The sequence below is a fragment of the Sciurus vulgaris genome, assembly GCF_902686455.1.
Source record: "Sciurus vulgaris genome assembly, chromosome: 3".
Classification (NCBI taxonomy): domain Eukaryota; kingdom Metazoa; phylum Chordata; class Mammalia; order Rodentia; family Sciuridae; genus Sciurus; species Sciurus vulgaris.
The window spans coordinates 56,712,806-56,731,130 of record NC_136463.1 but is presented as its reverse complement, the minus strand read 5'-3'; the positions used below and the strand labels follow the sequence as shown (position 1 = coordinate 56,731,130).

General features: G+C 40.6%; 1 protein-coding gene and 1 pseudogene across 2 annotated transcripts in view; both read left to right on the top strand.

Annotated features, from left to right (window-relative positions):
- The window catches only part of LOC306655724 (olfactory receptor 1E5-like), a 517,137-nt pseudogene that overhangs the window by 300,148 nt on the left and 198,664 nt on the right, over positions 1-18,325 (top strand). The window lies entirely within an intron of this gene.
- Positions 2,707-6,794, top strand: LOC306657706 (polyunsaturated fatty acid (12S)/(13S)-lipoxygenase, epidermal-type-like; the record flags this gene model as incomplete). The annotated part of the gene is given in 12 exon segments (XM_079133968.1): positions 2,707-2,895; positions 3,201-3,372; positions 3,647-3,730; positions 3,867-3,985; positions 5,043-5,129; positions 5,305-5,474; positions 5,575-5,669; positions 5,672-5,696; positions 6,159-6,258; positions 6,370-6,412; positions 6,415-6,509; positions 6,615-6,794. Coding segments are annotated over 12 exon segments (1,359 nt in total).

Sequence of the window (18,325 nt, the reverse complement as noted above, 5' to 3'; positions counted from 1 at the left end):
ACTAAAAAGAACCAATATCATACTTTTTTGAAATAAAAAGGTACATACTTAAAATAGTGCTGGGCCCAAAGATGAAGCCTTAATAAGTGTTGAATATTATATTTTACATATATCATATATATTTAATATAAATACATTGTAATTGTATTAAATAAATAATCAAGTCCTGCGAGGCAAAAAAAAAAAAAAAAAAAAGAATGAACTTTAGATGGGAGTTATAAGAGAAGTAATCTTACATATTGAATGAGCTAGTACTGTAAGTATCCTACCCTGAAAGGATATTTTTGTTCTTACCTATGACAGAATCCATTGTTCTAGAAATCCCCTTCAAGTTAACTTAAGCAACAAAGGGGGATTTATTGGAAGGACACTTGGGTGTCTCATAAAACCCAAGGAAAAGAAGTGAGTTGGGTCTCATAGGACCTGGGAAGTCCTCAGGGTCACTGATGGCTGCTGAGGGAGCAGGAAGGGTTGTGACCACTTATGTTCCCAGGATTCTTGAGTGTTGGGAGATGTGGGAGTGAACAGGGAAGCATCAGAGAAAAACTAGACTTTACAGTAGAACTTTCTAAATCTTAGCTACACATGGACATTGACACTGTCAATTCCCTCCAGAAACACAGCATGCCAAATTCATACATCAAGGAGGGTAATTTGTGATAACCTTGTTGTGGGACACAACGTACTAACAGACCAATCACTATGGAGAAGTCCAAATTTGAGAGTCTGTATTAGCTGGCTGGCTGATTGTCTCACATAACACCACAAAACTGGCTGTTGGGAGAACAGCCCTGACCACAGGGTTGCAGAGGTTTTTATACCATAAGTCAGTGCACCAATCGTAAGTGTCTGTTCTATGATTTAAAATTACAAACTAACATCATGAGATCTAAAATCATTAGCAGAAGGGGGAGTGGGTCAAAATGATCTTAGGTACAAATTAAAAAAATGGTTACTAAAATCTAGATAATCACTGTTGACATGGTACATTATTTAGGAAAAATAGTAATCAAAAAGAGAACAGTTTTTCATTATACAAGAATTGCCATTTTGTGTTGCTAAACATGCCATGTTAAGCAACTAATGATGGTTATAGAGGCGGGGTGTTCCCATGAGAGATGCTAAGCAAATGTTGATGGGTACAGAGGTGGGTGTTCCCATGGGAGAAGTATTTCCTACATAACATGAGTCTCAGGGTAAAATGGAGTCTGTTTAGTCATAGCCCATATAGCCTGGCCTATAACTTTCCCATGGAGTCAAATATGTCAACCTGTTAAAAACCTCAGGACTTTGAACCCCACCAGTTGAAATTTGTGTTTGTCAAGAATAGTTGTATAAGCTCTTAAAACTGCTTATGTCTATTATATTGGTTACTGTTATTAGTCAACTTATAGACAAAATGATTGAATAGCAGTATAAACTTACAGGCATTATTTTTATTAAAGTCAAATTGAATACTTTATGACTATATAGACAGGAATCATTAAAAATCACTGTCAAGTTACTGACTAGGAGTAAGTAAGACAAGTGTAAAAAGGTTTTGGGAAAACTATAAAGTTCTAGACAGATGCTTCATTTGGTGATTTTCCCCACAACAATCTTTCTGTTTTAGCTCCCTTTTAAATAAACGTCAACTCACCTGGTTGTGGTTTGTATAGGGAAGAACTAAGGGCGCTCTTTATGGACCCATGCTCAAAGAAAACAGCCCCTATAGGAAAGAATTCATGAAAGACTCTGCATTTAGGATATCAGGGTTAAAACAAATGTTTAAGGTACACTGAAATTGAGATTCCCACTTTAGTCACCTATTTTGAATGACTATTTCAATATGTGGAGATGGAGGATTTATGCAAAAAGGTATGCATCCAAGGGTTTTTGGTTACTATAGGGCAGGAGGCCCAGGAAAGAGGCAAGCCCAGGGTAAGCAGCAGTGCTCAGGGCTGGGAGAATAGACATAGGCAAAGATGGAATGGATAAGATGGGTACTTGGGCAGCGCTTGCCAGGAGGAGAGGAGGGCCAGCCTGGGAGGTGGGGTGGGAAAGAATTAGTTCTGAAGGGAGCATGCCCATGGGCTCACTAAGGGTGCTCAGCCTGGGGTGCAGGACTCAGGAAACCCTGTTTCAGAATGGCCCAAGGGAAACTTCATGACTCAACCTGAAGGGTAATTCCAAACTCCCTCTCTTGACTCCTGAGTCTGGACAACAAACACATCGACTTCACCTGTCCAGCATTACCCACATTTGTCCTCAACACAAAGCTCTGCGTCTTTGCCAAGATAGCTTACTCACTTTCCAAGGAAAAACACTCCCACACTTTAGACATTCCATCCCCCTTATGTGCAGTCTATTGCTTTCTCATTGATTTTCACACCAAAATTGGGTCAGGTGATTGTAGTATTTAGCTGTCATCTTCTGCATGACTGGGTATGAAACTGGCATTTGGGAGTGCTTGCCAAGTGAGTAAAGGTAACATTGTACTTTCTGGGGTAGCTAGGAACAACCCTGGGTGCAGAAATATAGTGAACCAGACACCTGCATCTGAGTGGGAGAGGAACCTGTAGGTGAGAGGAGTGGCGCTTTCAACCCAAACACAACAGGGGCTTTGGTCTGGGTGTGGTGCCCTGGGGGCTGTGTCTCTCATCCTCTTAAGAGCAGACTTTCTCCCAGGTCCCTGTCCAGGTTCAGGCAAGATGGGCAAGTACATACATGATCCGCGTCACCACTGGGGACTCGCTCTTGGCGGGCTCCACCGACCTGATACAGCTGTGGCTAGTGGGCGAGCTTGGGGAGGCAGACCTTGGGAAGCTGCTGCGGTTATTGCTGGAAAGTGTCAGTGCAGACCGTGACCAGGGCATGCAGAGACTTGGGACTCCGTGGGTGCTCCTGGGAGCCAAGGCGAGGAGGAGCAGCCCGCAGGCTCTGAGCCTTTAGGCCAGAAGCGAGAGGAAGCTGGGCCGGGGAATGAGATCGTGTGCGGGTTGGTTGCCTGATAGGAAAAAGGAAAGTGAGAAGAGAGAGAGAAAAAATGAGTAGTATCTCTCTGCTTGGGTAGAAGGAGCAAGGAAGATGCGACTGGAGGCACTAGACTGGAGTCCCTGTTCCTCCTCACCGCCGCCTGCTTCAGGTCCCTCCCCGGGTATCCTGGGGGGACAAAAGGAATTACGCTTCTTTGAAGACATCACTCCACTGTCCTCCTTAAGAATACCGGACTTGCCTCTGAGGTATGTTTTGGTCCACAAAATATCGACTTGGAGCTCGACGTTCCCTTACACCTGAGGCGCCTCCTGCTGGTGAAGCTGCGCAAGCACAAGGACCTGTTGCATTTTGACCGGTTCTGCAAGTGGATCACTGTGCAGGGCCCTGGGACCCAAGGTGAGGTCTGTTTCCCTTGCTACAGGTGGATTCAGGACGACCGGATTCACTGTCTACCTGAAGGCACAGGTGAGGGCTCTGGGGAAACAGGTGTGACTGGAGAAGCGGGGGTTGGGGTGGGGGTATTGTGGTATCAAAGAAAAGATGAGAGGAATGAGGAGGGGAGACATGCAAGAGTGGGACTGAGGAAAAGGGCTGATGGAAAGGCCCTGCAGTGGGCCGAGTGTGAGGTGTTTCCAGGAAGGACGCCTCTCTGTGTGTCCCCCTCCCCCAGGTTGGTCCGTGAGTGATGATGACCCCAGAACCTGTTTAAGGAATATCATGAACAGGAACTGGAGGACAGAAGGACGGTTTACCGGTGAGTCCCAGAAAGCTTCTGATCCCTTCTACAGTTAAGTTAGAAAATCCCTCGCTCCGTTTACTCCTGACTCCGTTTTCTTCCTCCAGGTGGGGCTCCTGGAAGAATGGGTTAATCCATGGGTTAATCAGGTAAGTCACTCCTGATTTCCAGCTGCACCAGTTACAGTCACACCTGCTAAGGGGACATCTGATGGATGAGGTTATTTCTGTGGCCACAATGAGGAGCTTGCCTAGTCTGCATCCTATCTACAAGGTATCTCAGCATCTGTGTCATTTTGCATTCGATTTTTGTTCATAGTTCACAATCCTAGCCTCAGAGCCCCAAGGTTTAACTTCGTAGCACATTATATTATAAGCAATCTTAGTTTATATGTACACACACACACACACACACACACACACACACACACACAGAATCTGCTCTGGGAGCACTCAGGACACACACTTGCTATGAGATGGGGAGTGTGAGAATAGGTTCTACAAAGGAGTTTACAGTTGGATGGAGTGCAGTGAGGGATGGGGACATGAAAGTCAGAGAGATCTATAAAGGCGAGGAATGGAAGGAGCATGGATAATGGTGGATATTAGGTGTGAGTGAGGTTTAGGGTGCAAATGATTGGAGTGTTATGTAATAGAACAAGGAAGTGAGAAAACAAGCAAGGAAGCCATGTTAATTGGTGGGGAGAAGCAGCAAGGCCTCTGTTTTGACCATGCAAGGTTTCCAATCCTTGCAGCAATCCATTTGAAAATGTCAGGAGGACAATAGATATATGAGCCTGGAATTTCTGGAAAGAGTGAAGATGTAGAGTTTAGAGTTACCAGGAAACAGAAGTATCTAAAGCCATCATACTAGGGAACATTCTCTAGGGTTTGCAGCCACAGCAGAATATTTGACCCAGGATATAATTCTAGGGGACTTCAATCTTTATAAACTGAGGGGAAGAAGTAGAGTGAGAAAAGGAGCAAGAGAAGGGTCAACCATTGAGGTAGTGGAAATAAAAATATGTGTGAGTCATGGCAGTCAGAAGAAGACAGGTTTTCACGAGGGAGATAGGATTATCTGTTTCAAATGCTATTGAGAGGTCAGCATGGTTAAAGAGAAGGGATATTTGGATTTGTCCTCATGGAAGTCAGTAGTTAATACATGGACAAGTACTATCTCAGGGAGGCAGAGGTGCAAGAAACCTGATTGGTGTGAACTTAGAAGAAACTGTGAGGTAAGGAAGTAGAGACAACACTTGACTCTTCAGAAGGCTTGGACACTGGGATCTCTTATTTGACTGTGTTCTATTTCTTTTCTCTACCATTAGCTCCTGATCCCCCATTTTCACTATACCATGGAGATCAACATCCTGGCTTGGAATAATCTTGTCTCTGAATATGGAATTTTTGATCTGGTATGAAGGGGGGGGGGGAGAATCCCAAGTTTTGTTTCCCTCTTTCACTTCTCCCCCAAGATCTGCTTTCCTCCGCTGAAGACCTCGCCCTAATCTGTCTCACACCTGAATAGTCTTATGTCCTAATCTCCCTTGCTCTCTCACCTGACTCCACTAACTCTAGGTTTGTCCTCAGGTGGTGAGTACAGGTAGTGGAGGCCATATGGACATTCTCCTGAGAGCCAAAGCTTGCTTGACTTACTGTTCCTTCTGCCCTCCTCATGAACTGGCTGACTGTGGGCTGCTGGGTGTGAAATCATCTCTCTATGGCCATGATGCCCTCAGGCTGTGGGAAATCATCAGTAGGTGAGGGTGACACAGAGAGGGATAGAACAAGGGGGACTGTAGGTACATAAGGTCCTGCATTGGCTGGCTGAGTCACAGCAACATTTTCCCTGGGGAACAGGTATGTGCAAGGGATGGTGAGACTCTTCTACAAGAGTGATGAAGCCATGAAGCATGATTCAGAGCTGCAGGCCTGGTGCAAAGAGATCACTGAAACTGACTCCAGGGGGGCCAGGACTGGGGGTAGGGCCTGGATCCTCCCCAGTGACCTTGTGTCAACACCCAATCATCTGTCACAGTCCCCACCTAACAACACCATAAGACACCGTTCCTTGAGGATCCTGAGAATTCCCTGGACTTTTACAGAGTAGCTAGGCTGCTTAATGATAGCTCCTGATTTCCCCAACTCCTTTCCTTTAACATCCTCTCATACACTCTTCTCCCTTTTGTGCACTAAGTTTTCTCCAGAATCAGATACATGACTTCTCTTAGGAATTTTTCCTTACTTTTTCTACCTTTCCACCATAGCTCCAAGGTTCATCCCAGGTACATCACTTTTGAGTTCATGTTATATGAAAGTCATAGAATTCAGAGGCCAGGCCCATAGGACATTCTTCAGTGTATCTCCACATATCTTTCCCTCATGTCCAAATATCTGCCTCATATCCTGGTCTCAAATCCTCTCATTCTCCTCATTTCACCCAGGTTTCCCCTCTCCTTGGATACCCAGACTCAACTCTGCCAGATTGTTAATATGTGTATCTTCACATGCACTGGTCAGCATGCTTCTGCCCACCTGGGACAGGTAACCTGTGTGATCATTCCCCAGGGGCTCCTGGGGGTGGAAGATGGGGGGGTAGGGAGTTAAATGTCTGGGCCATTAACCTAGATTTCTGAGTGGCTCTCCTTCCTGCAGCTAGACTGGTACTCCTGGATACCTCCACCCATCTCCAAGGATGTGCAGAGAAGGATATAGTAGACTCACTCCCTGATCTCCCTCAAGCCTGCATGCAGAAGACTTTCATCAAGTTCCTTGGCAGATGTCAGCCTGTCATGGTTAGAAACAGATGCCTTGATTCTGGGGGCAGAGATAGCTTGAGAGAGGGGCAGTAGCCTTGGCTGAGAGACCCAAGGAGCTGAGCCATCTTATTCTTTTCTCAGGTGGTCCTGGGGCAGCATAGGGAGAAATATTTCTCAGGCCCTCGACCTCAGGCTGTGCTGAAGCAATTCCAGGAGGAGCTGGCTGACATGGACAGGGATATTAAGGTCTGGAATGCAGGCCTGGACCTTCCATATGAATACCTTCAACCCAGCATGGTGGAAAACAGTGTGACAATCTGAGAAGTCTTTCCCACCGCAGTCCCAAAGCTCACTGGCCCAACATACCCTCAAGTACTCCTGTTCTCCATGCCCATGTCCTCTGCTAAAGAGCTGCCCCAAAAGCCATGTAGTCAGGGTGCCCAAAGCTGCCCATCACACACTTTGGGGAATATACAATGATTGTTTCCATTGCACATTGGAGCCTGAAACCTTCTGTAGTTGCCTACCTTAATGTCTATCAAGTTCTGTGCTTCCTTGACCTTTGATCCCTCTTATTTCCTTCTCTTTCTCAAAGGATCTTGCCTATATATAAATAAAAGATCTGATTAGATTATCAGGTTGGTTATGTGTGGTAAGGAAGGTGAGAGAAAATATCTTAGTTTGTTTCTTCCCTCTTATTCAGTTTCCAAGGGATAAAAGAAAGGTGTTTTCCTGGAACAAAAATTTCTTCCATAAATAAACCCTTCCTTCTAGGGTTTCCTAAAACCTCCCTAAGCTAAATGACGGAAGTTTGAGCTGACTGAGCCCCATGGGGCTGAGGAATCTGGCTCTCAACAGTGGTGTTTAGCCTGAGGTTTCTGTAAGTTCTCAATCATATATCCCTTGGCTTACCTGCAATAACATTTTCTGTGTGACTTTCCCAACCCTGCATCCTTCTGCCACTATCCCATTTCCATGGCATCTCACTCTTCCTTTCAGTCCTTTCCCAGGGCTCTTGACAAATCTTACCTTCCATTTCATCCCTCTTCTTCCACAATTAGGAAATACAATCTAGCCCACAGTTATGCACCTTGAAGGTAGATTGACAAATAAGGGAACAGTAGGCCAGCCACTGTGTCGGGAGTTTTAAATATATGGTCTCAACTTATTGTTACAACATCCTGTGTGTTTGGTATCAGGATTCCATCTAATAACTGAGGAAAATGAGAGTTGGAGAATTAATGCAGAAATTACTTCTACCCAAAATACAACGGGATGAAATTCTCGTTGGTAGGAGGAAAGCCCAGAACTGCGGTCCCAGCAACAGCACTGGCATAAAAATTTGGTGATAAAAATGGAGGCCTGGGTGCAGTAATGTACGCCTGTAATCCCAGCTACTCAGGAGGCTGAGGCAGGAAGATTTCAAGTTGGAGGCCAGCCAGAGAAGCTTAGCAAGATCCTGACCCCAAATGAGCCAAATCCAAAAAAAAAAAAAAAAAAAAAGGCAGAATGTTTTCTAATATGTGGATGCTAATTCACAGTAAGTGGGGTGTGGAGACAAGGGAGGAATAGTTACTTTATAGTAGGTAGAGAAGAGTGAAGGGAGGAGAAGGGGTATGGTTGTAGAAATGATAGTAGAGTGCAACAGACATTATTACCTCATGTATGTACATGACTGCATGACCAATGTGACTCTGCAATATGTACAATCAGAAAAATGAGAAATTCTACTTCATTCATGTATGATCTATCAAAATGTATAAATGCATTATACTGTCATGTACAACAAATTAGAACATATGAAAATTTTTAAAAAAGCAATTGAAGAAAAGCAAATATGGTCAAGGGAGAAGTAGACAAATCTACAATTATATTTTGAAATTTAAATCTACTCTCCCTGTTAACAATGAAACAAATAGAAAATCAGCAAGGATATAGAGGATTTGAACAACATCAGTAAGCAAGTTGATTTAATTAATACTTACAGTACACTCCACTCAAACCACACCCAAATACACAGTTTTCAAGTGCCAATGAAAAATTTACCAACACAAATCATATTCTGGGCCACCAAACAAAGCTCATCAAATTTCTTTTTTTTTATCTTTTTTAAAATTTATCTTTATTGTAAACAAATGGTATACATATTGTTTCTGTTTGTACATGGAGTAACAGCATACCATTTGCATATTCTTAAATTTACATACAGTAATGATGTTTGATTCATTCCATTATTTTTTTCCTTCCCCCCACCCCTCCCAGCTCTCTTTTCCCTCTATACAGTCCCTCCTTCCTCCATTCTTGTCCCACTCCCACCCCCCATTAAGTGTCATCATCTGCTCATCAGTGAGATCATTCCTCTTTTGGATTTTTGAGATTGGCTTATCTCACTTAACATGATATTCTCCAATTTCATCCATTTGCCTGCAAATGCTATAATTTTATTATTCTTTATAGTTGAGTAATATTCCATTGTATATATATATATATATACCACAGTTTCTTTATCCATTCATCAATTGAAGGGCATCTAGTTTGGTTCCATAGTCTGGCTATTGTGAATTGAGCCGCTATAAACATGGATGTGGCTGTATCTATGTAGTGTGCTGATTTTCAGTCCTTTAGATATAGGCTGAAGAGTGGGATACCTGGGTCCAATCGTGGGTCCATTTCAAGTTTTCTAAGGAATCTACACACTGCTTTCCAAAGTGGCTGCACTAATTTGCAGCCCCACCAGCAATGTATGAATGTACCTTTTTCCCCACATCTTCTCCAACACCTATTGTTGCTTGTGTTCTTGATAATTGCCATTCTAATTGGGGTGAGATGGAATCTTAGTGTAGTTTTGATTTGCATTTCTCTTATTACTAAAGATGTTGAACATTTTTTCATATATCTGTTGATTGCTTGTAGATCTTCTTCTGTGAAGTGTCTGTTCATTTCCTTAGCCCATTTGTTGATTGGGTTATTTGTATTCTTTCTGTAGAATTTTTTGAGTTCTTTATATATTCTGGAAATTAGTGCTCTATCTGAAGTATGAGAGGCAAAGATATTCTCCCACTCTGTAGGCTCTCTCTTTACATTGCTGATAGTTTCCTTTGCTGAGAGAAAGCTATTTAGTTTGAATCTATCCCAGTTATTGATTTTTGCTTTTATTTCTTGTGCTATGGGAGTGTTGTTAAGGAAGTCTGATCCTAAGACAACAAGTTGAAGATTTGGACCTACTTTTTCTTCTATAAGATGCAGGGTCTCTGGTCTGATTTCAAGACCCTTGATACATTGTGAGTTGAGTTTTGTGCAGGGTGAGAGATAGGGGTTTAGTTTCATTCTGTTGCATATGGATTTCCAGTTTTCCCAGCACCATTTCTTGAAAAGGCTATCTTTTCTCCATTGCATATTTTTGGCACCTTTGTCTAGTATGAGAAAATTATATTTATTTGAGTTTGTGTCCATGTCCTCTATTCTGTACCATTGATTTGCCTGTCTATTTTGGTGCCAATACCATGCTGTTTTTGTTACTATTGCTTTGTAGTATAGTTGAAGTTCTGGTATTGCGATACCCCCTGTTTCATTCTTCCTGCTATGGATTGCTTTAGCTATTCTGGGTTTCTTGTTCTTCCAGATGAATTTCATGATTGCTTACTCTATTTCTGTGAGGTACATCATTGGGATTTTAATTGGAATTGCATTGAATCTGTATAGCACTTTTGGTAGTATGACCATTTTGACAATATTAATTCTGCCTATCCAAGAACATGGGAGATCTTTCCATCTTCTAAGGTCTTCCTTAATTTCTTTCTTCAGTGTTTTGTAGTTCTCATTGTAGAGGTCTTTTACCTCTTTGGTTAGATTGATACCCAAGTATTTTATTTTTTTTGAGGCTATTGCAAATTGAGTTGTTTTCCTCATTTCCCTTTCAGCTGTTTCATTGCTTGTGTATAAAAATTTTGTAGATTTATGCGTGTTGATTTTATAGCCTTCTATTTTGCTGAATTCATTTATGAAGTCTAGAAGTTTTCTGGAGGAGGTTTTTGGATCCTCTACATATAGAATGTGTCATCCGCAAATAGTGACAGCTTAAGTTCCTTTTTTCCTATTCATATCCCTTTAATTTCTTTAGTCTGCCTAATTGCTCTGGCTAGAGTTTTGAGGACAATGTTGAATAGAAGTGGTGAAAGAGGACATCCCTGTCTTGTTCTCGTTTTTAAAGGGAATGGTTTCAGTTTTTCTCCATTAAGAATGATGTTGGCCATGGGCTTAGCATAAATAGCCTTTACAGTGTTCAGGTATGTTCCTACTATCCCTATTTTTTCTAGTGTTTTCAGCATGAAGGGGTGTTGTATATTGTCAAACGCTTTTTCTGTGTCAATTGAAATAACCATATGATTCTTATCCTTAAATTATGATCTGATAGAACACAAGGCAGTATCTCTATTTTTTTGCATTTCCTAAGGGCTGCTTTGTGGCATAACATATGGTCTATTTTCTAGAAGGTTCCATGTGCTGCTGAGAAGAAAGGGTATCCGCTCATTGATGGATGGGATATTCTATATATGTCTATAAAGTCTAGGTTATCGATTGTGTTATTGAGTTCTATGGTTTCTTTAGTTGGATTTTGTTTGGAAGATCTATCTAGGGGTGACAGCGGTGCATTAAAGTCTCCCAGCATTATTGTGTTGTGGTCTATGTGATTCTTGAAATTGAGAAGGATTTGTTTGATGTACAGGGATGCACCATTTTTTGGGGCATTAATATTTACTATCGTTATGTCTTCCTGATTTATGGTTCACTTAAGCAGTATGAAATGTCCTTCTTTATCCCTTCTGACTAACTTTGGCTTAAAGTACACTTTATCTGATATAAGGATGGAAACCCCCACTTTTTTTACTGAGTCCATGTGTGTGGTAGGTTTTTTCCCATCCTTTCACCTTTAGTCTGTGGATGTCTTTTTCTATGAGATGAGTCTCTTGCAGGCAGCATATTGTTGGGTCTTTCTTTTTAATCCATTCTGCCAGTCTATGTCTTTTGATTGATGAGTTTAGGCCATTAACGTTCAGGGTTATTATTGAGAAATTATTTGTATTCCCAGTCATTTGGCTTATTTTTGGTTTTTAAGTTGGCTTGGTTTCTCCTTTGAGTGGTTTTTCTCTAAGGTAGTTCCTCTTTTTGCTGACCTCCATTGTTGTTTCTCATTTCCTCCTCATGGAATATTTTGTTGAGAACATTCTGTAGTGCAGGCTTTCTATTTGTAAATTCTTTTAACTATTGTTTATCATGGAAGGATTTTATTTCATCTTCAAATCTGAAGGTTAGTTTTGCTGGGTATAGGATTCTTGGTTGGAAACTATGTTCTTTCAGAGCTTGAAATATGTTGGTCCAGGCCCTTCTAGCTTTTAAAGTCTGGGTTGAGAAGTCTGCTGCTGTCCGTATTGGTCTCCCCCTACACGTAATCTGATGCTTTTCTCTCGTGGCCTTCAAAATCCTATCTTTATTTTGAATGTTAGGCATTTTCATTATAATGTGCCTTGGTGTGGATCTGTTGCCATTCTGTGCATTTGGTGTTCTGTAAGCCTCTTGTATTTCATTTTCCATTTCATTCTTCAGGTTTGGGAAATTTTCTGATATTATTTCATTGAATAGGTTGTTCATTCCTTTGGTTTGTATCTCTGTGCCTTCCTCAATCCCAATAATTCTTAAATTTGGTCTTTTCATGATGTCCCATAGTTCTTGGAGATTCTGTTCATGATTTCTTACTGTCTTCTCTCTTTGGGCAACTTTGTTTTCAAGATTAAATATTTTGTCTTCATTGTCTGAGGTTCTGTCTTCCAAATGGTCTAGTCTGTTGGTGATGCTTTCCTTTGAGTTTTGTTTTTTTTTTGGTTTATTGTCTCCTTCATTTCAAGGATTTCCATTTGGTTTTTTTTGAGAATCTCTATCTCTTTGTTGAAATGATCTTTTGCTTCCTGCAGGTGCTCTTTCAGCTTATTGGTATTATCATTCATTGCCTGCATTTGCTGTCTTATCTCATCCTTTGCTTCGCGAATCATCTTAATCATGTATAATCTGAAGTCCTGTTCTGCCATTTCTTCTAACATACTGTCATTGGATTCTATTACTATAGAATCTAGATTTGTTTGGATCATTTTCTTCCCTTGTTTTTTCATGTTGTTCATGTATCTTCCCCTCTAGCAGTGCAGATCTGGGGTATTGCAGATTTCCCCCTATAGGCTTATAGTGGCCCTATAGGTGTCCAAAACCCTTTCTTTAAGGGGAGATCAATGTTAGCAGTACCCAAATCAGATACTATGCAATCCTAGACCAAATAGCCCCTATGGGGACAATAACATCATGTAAATAAGGGAGAAAGCGACTCTGAGGGAACAGGGAAACAGAAGGAAAAGAAAGCAAGAAACATAAAGAAATAAAAACTTAAATTTTTTTAAAAAAGGAGAAAAACGAGAATCTACTGTATAATAGTCATATACTAATGAAACCTCCCAGTGTTTAGTAGCCTGATGTATGAGACATCTGATGTATGAGTAGCCTGACAATGAGCTTCAAGCCTCCAGCAGGTGTCTCAGGATGGGATTTGCCCCACCCGAAGATCAGAGCTACGGCTTCCAGGATTTTCCAAGATGGCTGCTCTGGCTTCCAAATGTGTTGGCAAATGGGGAGCTGCAGCTCAGGGGTGGATGTGGTGAGCTGGAGGTCCTGGAGACAGGATGCAGTTGGTCCGGCAGTGGTCCTGGAGGTTGGGTGTGTTTGGTGTGGTTGTGGGATCCAGGAGGCTGGGTGCAATCAGTTGGTCTGGGTTCCTGGTGATAGGGCACAGTCAGTTGGTCTGGGGGTCCTGGCGGCAGGGAGCAGTCAGTTGATGTGAGGGCCCCAGAGGCAGGGAGTGATCGGTTGGGCTGAGGGATCCTGGAGACAGGACTCAGTCAGTCTGGCCAGGGGTCCTACAGGGCCTGGCTGTTGTCTCAAAATGGCGGCAGCCACGTGTAATCAAACCTGCAGGTACTGTAACAGTGGACTTCCAGGCAGCAGCAGGCAGCTGGTTCTCCACTGGCGGTCTGCAGTCAATCTGCTGGCAGCTGTCGAACGATTGGGAGGTGAACCTTGAGCGTTGGGTGATGGATAGGGGCAAGGGAGGTGATGGACAGGCGAGAGGCAGGTAAATGGCGGATGACAAACGCCTGACGGTGAGCAATCGAGAACATCAAATTTCAAAATAGTCAAAGTCATACAAAGTATGTCTCTGACTATAATGGAATTAAACTAGAAATCGGCAACAGAAAGATACCTGACAAATCTCTAAAATGTTTGGAAATCAAGCAACATGCTTTTAAATAATTCCAGGAACAAGAAAGAAATCACAATGAAAATGAGAAAATATATCGAATAAAAATGAAGAAAGCAAAATCTTTGGCATATAGATGAGAAGTACTTAGTCATTAGTTGCTGGCAAATATTTAACAAGATGGTTTCTGGGGAAGATAGCATTGATTGGCAGTATCTTCCAACTTCCGTGGTGTAAATGCCCCATCACATACAGTTTTCAGGTACCAATGAGACACCACTGAACACAAAGTTGGGAAGAGATGCATGGATTTGACTCTCATGAGTCAGTGTAGGTCAACCTCAGGATACCACTACTTTTTGGAAAATTGTAGCATCAAATGTTTATATCACAAGAGATGAAAACTCTCAAATCAAAGTCTAAGCTTTCATCTTTAAGGCAAAAAAGTACAAAGGAAATCCAAATTGAACCAAAAGGAAGAGATATTAGAGAGCAGAAATGAGTGAAATTGAGAACAGAAAAATGATAGAAAAAATCAGAAAAACTAAGAGTTGGTTCTTTGAAAAGATCATAAAATTGAAAAACCTCTAGTCATGACCAAGAAAAAAGAGAAGTGATAAATTACCAGTATCAGAAATATAAATGCAGATATCCCTATGTATTCTACTCATGTTCAAATGATAATAAGGGAATATTATGAGCAATTTAAAATGTATATATTTGAGAACTTAGATGAAATGGACTACTTGAAAGATTTAAACTACCAAACTCACTGAAGAAGTCATTGATAATTTAATAATACATCATCTAGCAAAGAAACTAAATTATAAGTAAAAGCCTTCTAATAATGAAAACCTCAGACCCATATGCTTTCCCTGCCAAACATCCACAGAACAAATAATATGGACCCTATACAATCTCCTTTGGAAAACAGGAGAGAACACTTCCCCATTCATTTTATGATTTCATTTTTAAAATTTAGTCTTATAATATTATGAAAGTCAAGTAAAGATATTATAAGAAAAACCACAAACTAAGATCTCTTATGCATATGGATGGGAATATCTCTAATGATATATTATTAAATTGAATTCACCAGTATATAAAGTATATAAAAATTATATGTAAGTGGAGTACATCCTGGGAATGTAAGACTGATTCTATGTTTGAAAATCAATCAATATAATTCACCATCTTTTTTATTTTACATTGTGTTGCATTTTGTTTACATTTTTTTGTAGTTGTAGATGGACTGCATGCCTTTATTTTATTTGTTTATTTTTATGTGGTGCCTCACAAATGCTAGGTAAATGCTCTGCCACTGTAGCCACTGCCCCTAATTCACCATCTTAACAGAGTAAAGAAAGCATGTATGATTATCTTAATACATAAGAAAAGAGCCTGTGACAAAATTCAACATCTATTCATGAGAACTGTCAGCAAATACTGAATAAAAGGGAACTTCTTCAAACTGATGATTTTGAAAAGCTACAGCTAACATAGTTAATTGGAAAATATCAAATTCTCTCCCCCTAACAATGGAAACAGGAGAAAACTGTTCATTCTCACCATTCCTATTTGACACCATATTGGAAGTTCTAGCCAGTGAAATATTGTAAGGAAAATAAATAAAAGGTATTCATATTGGAAAGGAAGAAATAAAATTGTTCCCATTTATATTTGATATGATTGTTGCTAGCATTTGGATGTATTCTCCTCACCCCTGCCCAAGTGTTCAGGTCCTCTGAATGGTGATGTTGGGAGGTGGTGGAACTTTCAAGAGGTGAGGCCTAGTGGGAGGCCTTCAGGACACTGGGGCTGTTGCCCTCAGCTGGGATTAAGGTAGATCTGTGGGACTTTCTGGCCAGAGCATTGTTGTGAAAGAACAAGACTGGCCCTTCCTTGCTCTCAGGCTTCCTGCCTTACCATACAGTCTCTCCCTCTTACATGCACTCCCATCATGATGCCATGTGATGCAGCCTTGTGGGCTTCACCAGTGTTGAGAAGATGGTGATGCCATCTCTTCAAAACCTCAAAAACTATGAACTAAATAAATCTCCTTTCTATATAAAATTCTCAACCTCAATTTTATTGTAGCATCAGAAAATGAACTTAAATAATGACTTACATAGAAAACCCAAAGAATCAGCAAAAAAGCTTCCAGTGAGATTTTTTGAGACTGGAGGATCCAAAAATAAAATTCATTTCTCTATAGAAGTAATGAATAGTTGGAATGTGGAATAAAAGAGTACTACTTATAACCTCACCAGAGATAGAAAAACTTAGTTATAAATCTAACAAAATATGTACATGATCTGTATGCTGGAAACTAAAATAGTAATGAAAGAAATGAAAGATCAAATAAATGGAGAGATAAATCTTATTCATGGATTGGAAGACTTAGTGTTTCTAGATGTTAATTCTCTTCAAATATATTGATAGATTCAATGTAATCCCAACAATAACAGACCCAACAGGAATTTTTAATAATTGTTTTGATACTGGGAATTGAACCAAGGGGACACTTTATGACTGAGGTACATCCTCAGTGCTCTGCTTTTTGAGACAGGGTCTTGTTAAATTTCTGAAGTTGGCCTGGAACTTTGAATCCTCTTGCTTCAGCCTCCTGAATTCCTGTGATGAAAGTCATGTACCACTGTGCCCAGCATAATTTTTTTCTTATTATCAATAAGCTGATGCTGCAATTTATAGCAAAGGACTAAGAAATCATAATGGCATAAACCAGGGTTGGAAATGGAAAACAAAGTTTCAAGACTCATACTACCTGATTTCAGGACCTATAAACCTATATAGTAGACTTATAAAGCTATAGTCAGGTCACTTCACCACTGTGATTTTAATTGTTTTAAATTTTTTTTAATTTTGATACAGGGTCTTGCTAAGATGCTTAGGACTTTGCTAAATTGCTGAGACTGGCCTTGAATTTGTCATCTTCTTATCTAAGCCTCCCAAGTCATTGGAATTACAGGAGTGCACCATACATCTGGCTGGTTAAATAATTTTGGTAAAACTGTAAAAGCACCCAATAGAGGACAAATCATCCTCTCAAGAAATCATGCTGAAACATTACTTGTACATGTTTTTCATAAGCAAAAAAAGAAACTTCACCCATCTTTATACCTCATACAAAAATTAACTCAGAATTGGTCACAGAACTAAATATGAGAGGTGAGATAGTAAAGCTTTCAGAAGAAAAGACAGGGAAGATCTCTATGATCTCTTGTTGCTCATAGGCAAAATAATCCGTGAAGAAAAAAAATTGATGAATTGTACTTTATAATAACAAAACCTTCTTTTCTACTACAGGCATTGCTAAGAGATTCTCATTCCCTGAGACTGCTTGCTGGGAGAAAACCATTGCAAATCATATCTCTTACAAGGAACTTGTATTTGGAATATATAAAAAGCTACATAAGGAAAAAAACCCAAACAACTCAATAAAAAATGAGCAAAAGTTTGAATGGATACTTAAAGTAGATCTACACATATCAGATATGCATGAAAAGGTGTTGTTATGGTTTGGTTCTGGAATGTCCCCCAAAGGTTTGTATGTTGAAGGATTGTTCTCCAATGAAGCAATGTTCACAGGTGAGACTTTTGGGGAGTGATTGAATTATGATGGCTTCAACTTATCACTGGATTGACCCATTGATGGATTCATAATTTGGTGGCATTATTAGGTGGTGGGAACTTCTGGGCCTAGTTGGAGGAAGTAGGTCACTGGAGGAGTGTTCTTGAAGGGTATATCATTTATCTGGCTTCTTTCTCTCTGTCTCTGATTCCTGGCTGTGGTGAGGTGTGCAGCTCTGCTCCATCGCATCCTCACTGCCATGATGTTCTGCCTCACCCACCACAGGCCAATCAATGAAGTCAAGTGACTATGGACTAAAATCTCTGAAACCATGCGTCAAAATAAATCTTTTCTCCTCTTAGTTGTTTTTCTCAGGTATTTTGTCACAGGAATGGAAGTCTGATGAACACAGATGTTCAGTATAATTGGTCTATAGGAAAATGTAAATTAAAACTACAGTGGCATATTATCATACATCTATTTGCAAGGCTAACTGCACATCTCCAACCCCCTGCCCACAAACCACCTTCCCTTGACAAGCTGACATTACCAAGCACTGGCAGGGATGCAGAGTAACTGGCACTCTCATGCATTTCCAGTGAGAGACTAAACATAAAGGGACAATGGCCAGAACTATATGTAAATACAGAACTCTGTCCTACAACCTCTGTAGCAATTATCTGGCACATGAGAGTGTATCTATCTGAAATCTAATGACCAATTTCTGAAGAGTCATCATTGAATACCCTTTTGAGAACTGTTGGGCAATTAGAATTGGAGGCATTGACAAATTGGAGGTCAATTACAATTTCTGACACTGGTTCTTGTAAATTTTCCTTAATCTTTTTCTTCTTTCCCTCAGGTCTACATTTCTGTGGCATATGCTGACCCCAGTCCCAAACCCTCTTATTAATCCCACTCCCGTACTGACTGAAAATATATTCAGTTTCTGGTTGCAAGTGT